This window comes from Erythrolamprus reginae, chromosome 3 (genome assembly GCF_031021105.1).
Source record: "Erythrolamprus reginae isolate rEryReg1 chromosome 3, rEryReg1.hap1, whole genome shotgun sequence".
Classification (NCBI taxonomy): Eukaryota; Metazoa; Chordata; class Lepidosauria; order Squamata; family Dipsadidae; genus Erythrolamprus; species Erythrolamprus reginae.
In genome coordinates this window covers 3,424,417-3,439,461 of record NC_091952.1, presented here as the reverse complement: position 1 = coordinate 3,439,461, position 15,045 = coordinate 3,424,417, and the positions used below count along the sequence as shown (strand labels likewise).

The 15,045-nt window shown below is 42.1% G+C and overlaps 1 protein-coding gene across 4 annotated transcripts in view; it reads left to right on the top strand.

Moving 5' to 3' along the window:
• TTLL9 (tubulin tyrosine ligase like 9) overlaps positions 1 to 15,045 on the top strand; it is a 42,898-nt gene that overhangs the window by 9,691 nt on the left and 18,162 nt on the right. For all 4 annotated transcript variants that reach the window (XM_070744351.1, XM_070744349.1, XM_070744350.1 and 1 more), the window contains 8 exons: positions 94 to 279; positions 1,931 to 1,999; positions 3,699 to 3,789; positions 5,677 to 5,717; positions 8,035 to 8,122; positions 9,644 to 9,702; positions 10,804 to 11,000; positions 12,631 to 12,744. In XM_070744351.1, the coding sequence (XP_070600452.1) occupies positions 94 to 279; positions 1,931 to 1,999; positions 3,699 to 3,789; positions 5,677 to 5,717; positions 8,035 to 8,122; positions 9,644 to 9,702; positions 10,804 to 11,000; positions 12,631 to 12,744 (845 nt within the window). The remainder of the gene's footprint in view (positions 1 to 93; positions 280 to 1,930; positions 2,000 to 3,698; positions 3,790 to 5,676; positions 5,718 to 8,034; positions 8,123 to 9,643; positions 9,703 to 10,803; positions 11,001 to 12,630; positions 12,745 to 15,045) is intronic.

Here is a 15,045-nt window from a genome sequence, read left to right as displayed (position 1 = left end):
GAATTGTCCTTGGGAGGCAAGACCCACAGCCACTCCGTCTTATCCGAGTTGAGTTTGAGTCTGTTGACACCCATGCTTTCTCGTCCCTGGCAGCTGACTCGGAAGAACTACACCGTCAAAAACTTGAAGCGCCTCCGGAAACAGCTGGAGAGGGAATCTGGGAAGCTGGAGGCCATGAAGTGTGACTTCTTCCCCAAGACCTTTGAGATGCCCTCCGAGTATCACCTGTTTGTGGAGGAGTTTCGGAAGAATCCAGGCATCACCTGGATCATGAAACCGGTAAGGGGGGGAGGGTGGGAGGAAGAGGAAGAGGAGGAAGAAGAATTGTGAAATAGTTGGTGCTCTCTGAGCTTGGCTGTTTTCTTTATAATAATCTTTAAAATATAAAAAAAATGAGCAACAAACCTACAAGACAAACACACATACAAAAATAAATACATACAAATCTGTCAAGAAGTTTCAATACAAAACATTTAACAAATCATCCTGTTTCCTACAGCCTATTTATGGTGTCCTATAATTGTCCTAAATGCATATATATATGCATTTATAAAAAAAAACACATTTAACATATATATATATATATGTGTGTGTGTGTGTGTGTGTGTATTATTATTATTATTATTACTATTATTATTATCATTATCATTATTATTTATTAGATTTGTATGCTGCCCCTCTCCTTAGACTCGGGCGGCTGTATGTGTAATATGTGTTTTGCTGAATTTGAAAATTAAGGGAGACTAGGATAGGTCTATTTTGGCCTTGTTCCTGCCTCATCAGCTAGCCATACCCTCTCACTGGGATTTGAACTTTCAGCCTTTGCGTTGTAAGGCAGAGAATTAACCTTTAGGCTACAGCATCTAATCCCTTCAGCTTTGTACCAAGGAAGTATGTATGTATGTATGTACGTTAATTTTAATTTAATCAACTTTTATGCCACCCAATCCCATAGGACTCAGGGTGGCTTACAACAATAAAAACAATGCAATATACAATAATAAAAAGTCAAATATTAACAGTACTTCTTAAAAATCCATTATAAACGCTTACTAAAATAACCTTCTATAATAACCCTAAATCCAATCTAAAAAACAACATACATACCAGTCAAACATAGTACAGTATATCAGATATTAAGATACTTCTTTTACGGTCTAACATTCAATCCTTTAACTAAGTTTCATTCTTATTCTTCTTTATATTTAAGTTTATAATGTCTTTAATTGATTTTTATTTTTAATGATGAGAAAAACTAGTAATAATAGTAGTGCAGACTTAGTAAAAGGTTTGACAGTGTTGAGGGAATTATTTGTTTAGCAGAGTGATGGTGTTTGGGAAAAAAACTGTTCTTGTGTCTAGTTGTCTTCGTGTGCAGTGCTCTGTAGCGACGTTTTGAGGGTAGGAGTTGACACAGTTTGTGTCCAGGATGTGAGGGGTCAGTAAATATTTCCCTCGCCCTCTTTTTGACTCGTGCAGTATACCGGTCCTCAATGGAAGGCAGGTTGGCAGCCATTGTTTTTTCTGCAGTTTTCACGCACACATACAGATATGCATGCAGAGCTCTTCTAAAATTATACACGTATAATATATATAGATATATACCCACTAAATATACTGTGTATATAGATATATACCCACTAAAACCCTCATTGTGTATTGGCATAGATGAATGAATGAATGAATGAATGAATGAATGAATGAATGAATAAAAACATCCAACCTCATTTACTGCGTTAGGAAACACATACCCAGAGCCCAGAAGGGAAAAAAAGAGAAGAAAAATCAAAATTTTGCTACCTGACTGCACCTGTAGGAGCCCATCGCTGCGTTCATAGCAACCCTGGAAGTAAAGGAAAACCACACGATGGCTGGGAAGGTCCCGATCTCTCAAGAAAGCGAGTGACTCTCTTCTCTGTCTACCCACCAGGTTGCCCGATCGCAAGGCAGAGGCATTTTTCTCTTCCGGAAACTCAAGGATGTTATTGATTGGAGGAAGGTGAGCAGAGGTGGGCTACTGCCCGGACCGGGGGGGGGGGGGGGAACCCAGTGGGGTAGCGAAAATGGAGCCCCACCCCAGAGCACCCAATTTGCACTGAAAGATGTGGAGTGAACTCCTCAAAACCCACCTTTGTCGTCAGGCATGGGGGAATTGAGATATCTCCCCCAGGCCTATACAATTTATGTATGGTTTGTTTGTATGTACTGTATGTCTGTTTAATAATGGGGTTTTAAAAAATATTTTAAATTGTAAATTATTAGATTTGTCATGAACTGTTTTTATTGTGTTGTGAGCCGCCCCGAGTCTACGGAGAGGGGCGGCATACAAATCTAAATAATAATAATAATAATAATAATAATAATAATAATAATAATAATAATAATAATAATACAATAAAGTATATTTTCAAAATAATAATAATAATAATAATAATAATAATAATAATAATAATAATAATAATAATAATAATAATAATATAACAACAACAACAACAATAATAGTAGTGGGGTAGTAAAAATTTTTGGTAGCCCTTCACTGAAGGTGAGATACCAGCCTTTGGGTTTCAGTTGCTTGAAGTTTATTTATTTATTTACTTATTAGATTTGTATGCCACCCCTCTCCGAAGACTCGGGGCGGCTAACAACAATAAAAAAGACAATGAAAACAAATCTAATATTAAAAATAATCTAAAAAACCCCAATTTAAAGAACCAATCATACATACAAGCATACCATGTATAAATTCTATAAGCCTAGGGGGAAGGGAAATTTCAATTCCCCCATGCCTGACGACAGAGGTGGGTTTTAAGGAGCTTGCGAAAGGTAAGGAGGGTGGGGGCAACTCTGATATCTGGGGGGAGTTGGTTCCAGAAAGTCGGGGCCGCCACTGAGAAGGCTCTTCCCCTGGGTCCCGCCAGACGACATTGTTTAGTCGATGGGACCCAGAGAAGGCCAACTCTGTGGGACCTAACTGGATGGTGGGATTTGTGCAGCAGAAGGCGGTCCCGGAGATATTCTGGTCCAATGCCATGAAGGGCTTTATAGGTCATAACCAACACTTTGAATTGTGACCGGAAACCAATCGGCAACCAATGCAGACTGTGGAGTGTTGGAGTAACATGGGCATGTTTAGGAAAGCCCATGATAGCTCTCGCAGCTGCAGCCTCTGGTCTTCTTTCGGTCCTTAGACTCGGGGCTGGTCCACCACGGAAGGTGGGGATGTGACCTCCCAAGGTTCTGTGTTGGAGCCACCCATGGGGATCTTCTCAGGTTCTCTGTGGACTCAAAGCTTCTGGGTTGCATCTCAGGTGTTCCCACTCAGTCTTATCCAAGACCAAGGCTCTGGAGAATCTTGAAGTGGAGGATGTTCATGTGCCGCCTCTATGTTGGTGGAGGCAGGCAAGGTTCCCTTGGGTCCCATTTGTTGGGGGTCAAGGGAAAAGGAGGGTCTTGCCTTCTGTTTCTGCTCAAGATCTCCATGGGCAATTGGGGGGCCACTGTGCGACATAGAACACTGGATGTGATGGGCTTTGGCCCCATTCAGCATGGCTCTTCTCATGTTCTTATGTTCTTAAGAACCTCATCTTCTCCACCAGCCTTACCAGACCAACCGGAAGTCTCCTGAGAAGTAGGGGAGCAGGTTAGATGGGTCCATTGGCTTGGAGAGATCTCCATTGGACCCTCGGTTTCTTCCCCAGGATGCCGTCCGCAGCGACGATCAGAAAGATGACATTCCGGTGGAGAATTACGTCGCTCAGCGTTATATTGAGAACCCGTATTTAATAGGGGGTAAGTTGCCCATTCACACAACCCAGATTTTATTTTATTTTTTATTTCATTTTATTTATTTTGTCAAACAATTATAGGGTGGTAATTTGTACAAATAAAACATTAGATAAGTAATGATAAAAAGTAACAAAAGAAGACAATAGGACAGGGATGGTAGGCACAATGGTGCGCTTATGCACGCCTCTCACAGACCTCTTAGAAAGGGGCAGAGGTCAATTGTAGTCTAAGGTTAAAGGTTTTGGGGTTAGGAGTAGAAACCACAGAACCCGGTAGTGCATTCCAGGCGTTGATGACTGTGTTGCTGAAATCGTATTTTTTGCGACTTCGCTTTCGAGCAGTTGACATTTAGTTTAAATCGATTTCGTGCTCGTGTGTTGTTGCGGTTGAAGGTGAAGCAGTGGTTAACAGGTAGGACATTTTGGTATATGATTTTATGAACTATAATTAAATCGGAACGGAGACGACGGAGTTGTAAGTTGTCTAAACCAAGAATTTCAAGTCTGGCGGAGTCAGGTATTTTGTTGTGAGAAGAGGAGTGAAGGACTCTTCTTGTGAAATATTTCTGGACTCTCTCAATTGTGTTGATGTCAGATATGCAATGTGGGTTCCATACAGGTGAGCTGTATTCCAGGATTGGTCTGACAAATGTTTTGTAAGCTCTTGTTAGCAGTTCAAAATTACCAGAGAAGAAGCTGCGAAGGATTAGGTGAACAACTCTGAAAGCCTTTTGGGCAATGTTGTTGCAGGGGGCTCTAGGTCATTGGATATGAGTACTCCAAGGTCTTTGACAGATAACAGGTAGTCCTCGACTTACAACCACAGCTGAGCCCCACATTTCTGTCCCTAAGCAAGGCAGTTGAGAAACATAGAAACATAGAAGATTGACGGCAGAAAAAGACCTGACGGTCCATCTAGTCTGCCCTTATACTATTTCCTATAGTTTATCTCAGGATGGATCTAAGTTTATCCCAGGGATGTTTCAACTCAGTTCCTGTGGATTTACCAATCATGTCTGCTGGAAGTTTGTTCCAAGCATCTACTACTCTTTCTGTAAAATATTATTTTCTCACATTACTTCTAATCTTTCCCCCAACTAACCTCAGATTGTGCCCCCTTGTTCTTGTGTGAGACCCTCCCTTTCCCTTGACCCCCAACAAATGGGACCCTCCACCAACATAGAACAATTTTTATTTTTAAATGCACAATACAAAAACTGAAATCAAAAACAAATATGAACACATTTAAAGAAAAAAGAAAAAGAAAATACATAACAAAAGAAAAACAAGAAGAATTTTAGAATTACAAAAATAAAGTAAAATAACAATTGTAGAGATATTTTCTCTCTCCTTCCGTCCTTATTATATTTTATAGGTTTACAATATAATAACTTGTGGATTACCATATATATATTTTCATGCTTTCCTAAAATAACTATATTTCTTAATAACAAAACAGAACATTTTTTCATATCACTTTCCATTTTAAAATTATAATAAAAACGTATCATTAAAAAAACAACTTTAAAGGTATAAAAACAGTGATACCAAAAGAAAAACAGGGCTAACAAAACAATTCTAATCTATAAATATTATGGCATGATTGAATTAAGGAAAAAAAGGTCTTAATTTCAATTTTGGTAAAATTCCTTTTAACGATGTGGGCAAAAGCTAGTTGTTCTCAATTCTTCTCATTTTTTTGTGGCCAATTATACCATTTGTCCCATATTTTGTAGAATACTGTATCTTCTCTGTCTTTAATCCTCATTGTTAAACTTTTCATTTCAGCCAATTCTATTTTAAAAAAAAATTAATTGATTTGAATATATTTTTTTTTTTTAAGTCCAATAAACAATTGACATGAATTGATTTATTTCTCTGTGTTTCCCAGGTCGGAAATTTGACTTACGGGTCTACGTTTTAGTAATGTCGGTGAGTGGACCGTTCTTTTTCCTTCCCATTCTAGTGGGAAGGCTTTTTAACCAAATTCAAGGTGAAGGAGATTGTGGGGATACAGGTAGTCCTCGACTTACCCAACATTTCCATTGTTAAGCGAAAAAATAGTCAAGCGAGGTTTGCACCACGTTACTGCCAGAATTCTATGCTGGCTGGAGAATGCTGGGAGTTGAAGTCCACAAGGCTTAAAGTTGCCAAGTTTGAAGATCCCTAGACTTAATCGTGCTAACTAGGGAATTCTGGGAATTGAAGTTCATTCATTCATTCATTCATTTATTCATTTATTTATTGGATTTGTATGCCGCCCCTCTCTGTAGACTCGGGGCGGCTAACAACAATTATAAAAAACAACATGTAACAATCCAGTTAATAAAACAACTAAAAACCCTTATTATAAAACCAAACATACAAACATACCGTGCATAACTTGTAATGGCCTAGGGAGAAGAGCTATCTCAACTCCCCCATGCCTGGCGGTATAAATGAGTCTTGAGTAGTTTATGAAAGACAGGGAGGGTGGGGGCAGTTCTAATCTCCGGGGGGAGTTGATTGCAGAGGGCCAGGGCCGCCACAGAGAAGGCTCTTCCCCTGGGGCCCGCCAAATGACATTGTTTAGTCGACGGGACCCGGAGAAGGCCAACTCTGTGGGACCTTATCGGTCACTGGGATTTGTGCGGTAGCAGGCGGTTCCGGAGGTAATCTGGTCCATTGCCATGTAGGGCTTTAAAGGTCATGACCAACATTGAATTGTGACCGGAAACTGATCGGCAGCCAATGCAAGCCACGGAGTGTTGAAGAAACATGGGCGAATCTTGGAAGCCCCACGACGGCTCTCACGGTTGCATTCTGCACGATCTGAAGTTTCCAAACACTTTTCAAAGGCAGCCCCATGTAGAGAGCATTGCAGTAGTCGAATCCCGAGGTGATGAGGGCATGAGTGACTGTGAGCAATGACTCCCTGTCCAAATAGGGCCGCAACTGGTGCACCAGGCGAACCTGGGCAAATGCCCTCCTCGCCACAGCCGAAAGATGATGTTCCAATGTCAGCTGTGGATCGAGGACGCCCAAGTTGCGGACCCTCTCTGAGGGGGTCAGCAGTTCCCCCCCAGGGTAATGGACAGACAGATGGAATTGTCCTTGGGAGGCAAGACCCACAGCCACTCCGTCTTGTCTGGGTTGAGTTTGAGTTTGTGTAACATCAGTATGTCAGGTTCATACTTCCTCAACCATGTTGGGTAGAAAATTCTGGGAGTTGAGCCCTTCATCCTAAAGCAGTCTTTAACTAGGGAATGATGGGAGTTGAAATCCATTCATCCTACAGAGATAACGGTAATTAAGGAAATGTTAGATTGTGCAGAAATGAGTGGGCTTACTATAGAATTGCAGAATGATCAAAGAAAAGAATTTCATACTGGGTGGGAAGAACTTTATAAATGGCTTGAAAAGAAAAGGAATAAATAAATCATTACTAGTAATTAGCAATTGCAAATATCAATATAAATGGTAAATATTAATGGGAAATTATTTCTGATTGGATAGTTGGGCAATAATGCATTGAAACTGACATGCTGATGTTACAGAAATGTAAACAAATAGATACTTGAATGTTTTGTTAATGTATTTTTTGTGTTTATATACTGTTTTAAAAAAACCTAATAAAATTATTTTTTTTTAAAAAGAAATCTATTCATCCTCAACCACTCAACCTCTTAACATCATTCATTCATTCATTCATTTATTGGATTTGTATGCCGCCCCTCTCCGTGGACTTGGGGCAGCTAACAACAGTGGTAAAAACAGCATGTGACAATCCAATAGTAAAACAGCTAAAAACCCTTGTTATAAAAACCAATCATACATAGAGACATACCATGCATAAATTGTAGAAGCCTAGTGGGAAAGAATATCTCAGTTCCCCTACGCTTGACGACAGAGGTGGGTTTTAAGGAGCTTACGAAAGGCAAGGAGGGTGGGGGCTATTCTAATCTCTGGGGGGAGTTGGTTCCAAAGGGCCGGGTCCCGCCAAACGACATTGTTTAGTTGACGGGACCCGGAGAAGGCCAACTCTGTGGGACCTAACTGGTCGCTGGGATTCGTGCGGCAGAAGGCGGTCCCGGAGATAATCTGGTCCAGTGCCATGAAAGGCTTTATAGGTCATAACCAACACTTTGAATTCATCTCCCTAGCTAGGGGATTCTGGGAATTGAAGTCCACCTATCTTAAAGTGGCCCAGGTTAAAAAAAACCCTGGCTGGAGTTCTAATACAATCCCCGACTCTTCTGTTTCCCCGCAGTATCTCCCTCTCAAAGCCTGGCTGTACCGAGACGGTTTTGCTCGCTTCTCCAACACGAGGTTCACCCTGAACACCCTGGATGACCAGTGTATCCTGTTTACCAGCTTCCAGAGAGACCTGGAGGAGCTATTGGGAAGGGGGAGGAAGAGACATTAGATGGGGTGGCCGGGGTCCTGCTCGAATTGAACGGGTCCAAAGATGGGCTACAAGAATGGTGGAAGGTCTTAAGCATAAAACTTATCAGGAAAGACTTAATGAACTCAATCTGTATAGTCTGGAGGACAGAAGGAAAAGGGGGGACAGGATTGAAACATTTAAATATGTCAAAGGGTTAAATAAGTTTCAGGTGGGAAGTGTTTTTAATAGGAAAGTGAACACAAGAACAAGGGGGCACAATCTGAGGTTAGTTGGGGGGAAAGATCAGAAGCAACGGGGGGGAAATATTATTTCACTGAAAGAGTAGTAGATGCTTGGAAACAAACTTCCAGCAGACGTGGTTGATCAATCCACAGGAACCGAATTTAAACATGCCTGGGAGAAACGTAGATCCATCCTAAGATAAAATACAGGAAATAGTATAAGGGCAGACTAGATGGACCACAAGGTCTTTTTCTGCTGTCAATCTTCCATGTTTAAATAAACAAACAAACAAACAAACAAACAAGTAAATAAGTAAGTGTTGTGGTTGGCTCTGGCCCAACTCCTGCCCCAGGGAATGTGGAGATGGAGGCAGGGGAAACGTCAACATGTCCTGGGCCTGTTTTGTTGCCGGCAGAGTCAGGGAGTGCAGTTTCCTCGGACGAAGAAGAAGGTGGGGGTGACTTGGAAGAGGGGGGCTTGGCACACAGCCCAGGAAGCCAATCTCCATTATCTTTGGTCGATTCGGATGACAAAGTGTTAGACCCACGCAGGCGCAGACTTATGCATCGAAGAGACCAATTGAGGACATATTACAGGAGATAAGAGAGGCCACCTGTGTTTGGGTGGGGCTCCAGCAATTAGAGCTGCTGATACAAATAGGAAGATTATCTGATTGCAGTTCTTCAGATCGTGCCTCGCTGTGTCTGAACTTTGTGGATTTTTCATACCTTTGACACCAAAGCAGAGTAAAGTGTGTGTGTGTTTCACTTCGTGGGAAGAAGGAGGGCTGTGACGTTTCTTCACAGCTACTAGCTAAGTACTTAAGGACTGATTAAGGGACTTGTACAGCCTACAAGGTTGTTCTGGGGACGAGTGCTCTTTGCAATACAAAAAGGGTGCTTGGTTTCTTTTGAATTTTGTGATAAAGAACATTGTTTTGAACTTTCAAACGTGTGTGTGTGTCTGAAATTTGTACCGGTGAATTTTCGGGAGGCTTCTACCAGAGAGCCCAGCAGAACAGTAAGTAAGTATTTAAGTAAGTAAGTAAGTAAGTAAGTAAGTAAGTATTTGGTAGGAAGGATTAAATGAAGGCGAATAAGTCAACAATGGTGAAGCAGGCATCTGTGTTGCTGGAATAATTTATTTCAGGGCCATTGTAACTTTTGGCGGTCGCTGAAGAAACGGTTGAAAATCGAGCACTTTCACCTATCTTCCCACCTGCACGATCCTTACATCCCCTGGATGCCAGACATCCATCTGACCAACGTAGCTGTGCAGAAGACGGCCCCCGACTACGATCCAGAGAAAGTACGCCTATATTTTTAAAAATTTTTTAAAAAATTTATTAGAAAATCAATTGAATTACAACTATTATTATTTATTTATTTATTTATTTATTTATTTATTTATTTAGTTAGTTAGTTAGTTAGTTAGTTAGTTAGTTAGTTAGTCCAATACACAATACATATTGAAGAGAATAGACATGTAGTACAGTGGTACCTCATCTTACAAACGCCTCTTCTAACGAACTTTTCAAGATACGAACCCGGTGTTTAAGATTTTTTTGCCTCTTCTTCCGAACTATTTTCACCTTACGAACCCAAGCAGCTGCTGCTGGGATGAAGGGGTTTCTTTCCCCCCCCCCCACTTTTTTTGAAGAAAGAAAAGGGAGGGGCGGCTTGCAGGAGGAAACATTTTGCAGAGAACAAGGTGCTTGCAAAGGCACTGAAAGGGTGTCTTTTGAAGAAAGAAAAGGGAGGGGCGCCCCCCTTGCCTTTCTTGCTTCCCACTCACCCTTTAGCCGAGCCTTGCTTCTTCCACCCGCCCCCTTTAGCTGCTCCTCCCTGCCCTCTCTTCGCCTCCCTTCTAAAGTTTGGGATTTTCCTGAAGGATTTGCAGGCATTATTTGCTTTTACATGGATTCCTATGGGAAACATTGTTTCATCTTACGAACCTTTCACCTTACGAACCTCCTCCTGGAACCAACTAAGTTCGTATGATGAGGTACCACTGTATTATATACAGTATAAAGAAAAGGATAGAAGAAAAGATATAAAAATAGAGGAGAAGATATATGAAAGGAAGAAAAGTTATACGAGATAAAGGAGAGACAATTGGACAGGGGACGGAAGGTTTCGAAGGTTTAAGTGTTCCCTTTATTTTTTGAGTAGTGCATATTGCAAAACCCAACGAGTTATGCACACAGTACTAACAGGGCCGACAGAGGAGCAATGTTACAGCACCAAAGACAGAGAATCAACTCAGGAGGGGCGGGGGTGGGGGGTATTTCTCATTTCCAGAGCTGAATTTCAGACATGTTCTTCCCACGAGTGGAAGTTGTCGGCTTCTGGCGAAGGTCATCGTCCCCCCCCCCCTGCAGAATCCACCTCTGGCTTCCTTTACCTGCAGGGCTGCAAATGGATGATCCAGCAGTTCCGCCTTTACCTGACGGCCAAGCACGGGGCCGAAGCGGTGGAGATGCTCTTCTCCGAGATGGACAATATCTTCATCAAGAGCCTCCAGAGCGTCCAGAAAGTCATCATCAGCGACAAGCATTGCTTTGAGCTCTACGGCTACGACATCCTCATTGACCAGAACCTCAAGCCGTAAGCAGGAGCAGTGGGGTGGAGGGGGGTCTTCAGGAACTGCTCCCCTGACCTTTGACCTTTTAAGACACGGGGGAACTTCCAGCCAGCCACGTTTTTAATGAGAGGGGTTTTAATGTTAATTATGGTTTTATTGTGTACGTCTCCCAGAGTCCATCTGGAGTTGGGCACGTTATAAATCTAATAAAAAAATAAATAAAATAAAATAAATGAACTGACTTGTTTAGCAGCTGGAAATTCTCGTCCCAATTTGAGTTTATTTATTTATTGGATTTATAGTGCAGTCAGGCGGTAGGGAAAGCAAGTTGAATGCTTGGCTGCATAGCTAGAGGTATCACAAGCAGGAAGAGGGAGATTGTGATCCCGCTGTATAGAGCGCTGGTGAGACCCCATTTGGAAGACTGTGTCCAGTTCTGGAGACCTCACCTACAAAAAGATATTGATTAAATTGAACGGGTCCAAAGACGGGCTAGAAAAATAGTGGAAGGTCTTAAGCATAAAACCTATCAGGAAAGACCTCATGAACTCCATCTGTCTAGTCTGGAGGAGAGAAGGGAAAGGGGGGACAGGATCGAAAGATTTCAATATAAAGGGTTAAATAAAGTTCAGGTGGGAAGTATTTTTAATAGGAAAGTGAACACAAGAACAAGGGGGCACAATCTGAGGTGAGTTGGGGGGAAAGATCAGAAGCAATGGGAGAAAATATTATTTGACGGAAAGAGTAGTAGATGCTTGGAACAAACTTCCAGCAGTCGTGGTTGGTAAATCCACAGTGACTGAATTGAAACATGCCTGGGATAAACATAGATCCATCCTAAGATAAACTACAGGGAATAGTATAAGGGCAGACTAGATGGACCAGGAGGTCTTTTTCTGCCATCAATCTTCTATGTTTCTAGGTTTCTAACATGGCTCTGTTAATAATAATAATAATAATTATTATTATTTATTAGATTTGTATGCCGCCCCTCTCCGTAGACTCGGGGCAGCTCACAATAATAACAATGTAAGAACAAATCTAATAATTTAAAAAACACTAAAATCCCCATTTTTAAAAGCAATAATACACACAAACATACCATGCATAAACTGTATAGCCCCGGGGGAGATGTCTCAGTTCCCCCATGCCTGACGGCAGAGATGGATTTTAAGAACTTTACGAAAGGAAAGGAGGGTGGGGGCAGTTCTGATCTCTGGGGGGAGATAGTTCCAGAGGGTCAGGGCCACCACAGAAAAGGCTCTTCTTCTGGGTCCCGCCAAACAACATTGCTTAGTCGACGGGACCCGGAGAAGGCCAACTCTGTGGGACCTAACTGGTCGCTGGGATTCATGCGGCAGAAGGCAGTCCCGGAGATATTTTGGTCCGAAACTTGGAAGAAGGCCAAGGGTTGGACTGTGATTTATTTCCCAGAATTTAATTGAGAGCATTAAGGAGCTCACCGTGGCCTCCTCTTCCTTCCTGTCTCCACAAACCTCTATCCCTTCTACACGGATGATGTTCCGTAGTTGGGTTATGAAACGTCTGCAAGGAAAAAGGGCCCACACTTCTTCCAAAGACTTGGACCAGAAGGACCGTCTGAGCTTGGCCTGCAGCAGATTCCCTGACCTTCTCTCTTGCTGTCCCGCACAGGTGGCTGTTAGAAGTCAATGCCTCACCCTCTCTGACCGCTAGCAGCCAGGAAGACCACGAGCTCAAGACACGCATCTTGGAAGACACGTTGAACATTGTGGACATGGAAGGCCGGTGAGTAGAGCACAACGACCATGGTGGGGGGGCGGCTGGGGGGGGGCATTTCATAGAAACATAGAAGATTGACGGCAGAAAAAGACCTCATGGTCCATCTAGTCTGCCCTTATACTATTTCCTGTATTTTATTTTAGGATGGATATATGTTTATCCCAGGCATATTTAAATTCAGTTCCTGTGGATTTACCAACCACGTCTGCTGGAAGTTTGTTCCAAGGATCTACTACTCTTTCAGTGAAATAATATTTTCTCACGTTGCTTCTGATCTTTCCCCCAGCTAACTTCAGATTGTGTCCCTTTGTTCTTGTGTTCACTTTCCTATTAAGAACACTTCCCTCCTGAACCTTATTTAACCCTTTAACATATTTAAATGTTTCGATCATGTCCCCCCTTTTCCTTCTGTCCTGCAGACTGTACAGATGGAGTTCATTAAGTCTTTCCTGATACGTTTTATACTTAAGACCTTCCACCATTTTTGTAGCCCGTCTTTGGACCCATTCAATTTTGTCAATATCTTTTTGTAGGTGAGGTCTCCAGAACTGAACACAGTATTCCAAATGTGGTCTCACCAGCATTCTATATAGGGGGATCACAATCTCCCTCTTCCTGCTTGTTATACCTCTAGCTATGCATCCAAGCATCCTACTTGCTTTTCCTACTGCCTGACCACACTGCTCACCCATTTTGAGACTGTCAGAAATCACGACCCCTAAATCAGTGTTTTGCTTGAATCCAGGGCATGAGTTCATATTAATGAGACAAGAGTTAGTGTAATGGTTAAGATGCTGGCCTAGAAACCAGGAGCCGGTGACTTCTAGTCTCCCCTTAGGCACGAAAGCTGGCTAGGTGACTTTGGGCCGATCCTTCTCTTCTGAAGTTTTTGCTAACACAGAACTGCCAATACAATATTCAGATTGAGGATTCCTTTTCCCCAAGGGCATTATTTTACATTTGGAAACATTAAACTGCAGTTTCCATTGCTTTGACCATTTATCTAGTAAAGCTAACCCAGTTTCAACCCAGTTTGCCCACAACTTCACTTTAGGAGACACCAAGGAAGCTTTCAAAACATGTAACCAACTTCCTTATTGTTGTGGCCTATCCACATCCCGCTCAGCTGATCACGGATTCTGGGGATCGAGAGACGGGTGGGGGTGGTATCCTAGGCCAGTGAACTTGGCACCGGAGTCTGATAGCAAGGAGAGGATGGGGAGTCAGAGGCTGAAAGCCAACCAGGGTCTGTAGCACCTCCAGAAGTGACCATGAGTGACTCAGGAGAAGAGGAAGAGCGTCTTCTCGATGCCAGAGTGCGCAGAAGTATTAGCAGGCACGAAAAGATCTATGCGTGAATGGCTCTATAGAACAATTAGCTACGCCTTGTGGCTAGATAAGGGCAAGTCTTGTGAGGAGTGAGTGCCGAAGTCAACTGTATGAGTGATGAATTTATCGGAGTTGAATGTGAAATTAATGAGTTTATTAGAAGGAACTTATCTCCGAGTGAGTCAGTGCCAAAATGTTAGCTATGTGATCAAATAATTATTTATTTATTTATTTAGTCCAATACATAATATTGGTATCATAGGATATAATCATAGTAAAAATATATCAATGGAAGTATAAAAGAAAAAGATATAAGAATAGTGCAGAAGAGATAACAGAGTTCATAAACATATACATGTAGCTAGTAGAAATGTATTAGGACAGGGGACGGAAGGCACGCTGGTGCACCTATGCACGAGCCTTACTGACCTCTTAGAAATCAGGAGATAGTCTAAGGGTAAAATGTTGGGGGTTAGGGGATGACACTACAGACTCAGGTTATGAGTTCCACACTTCAACAACTCAATTACTAAACTCGTATTTTTTACAGTCAAGTTTGGAGCGGTTAATATTAAGTTTAAATCTGTTGTGTGTTGTTGTGGTTGATGCTGAAGTAGTCATTGACAGGGAGGATGTTGTAGCATATGATCTTGTGGGCATTGCTTAGGTCATGTTTAAGAGGTCGTAGTTCCAAGCTTTCTAGACCTAGGATTGTAAATCTAGTTTCATAGGGAATTCTGTTTCGAGTGGAGGACTGAAGGGCTCTTCTGGTGAAGTATCTTTGGACATTTTCAAGGGTGTTTATATCCGAAATACAGTATGGGTTCCAAGCAGATGAGCTGTATTCGAGGATTGGTCTGGCAAAAGTTTTGTATGCTCTGGTAAGTAGTGTGAGATTGCCGGAGCGGAAGCTATGTAGGATTAGATTAACAACTCTTGAAGCCTTTTTGGCGATGTTGTTGCAGTGGGCTTTGGCAC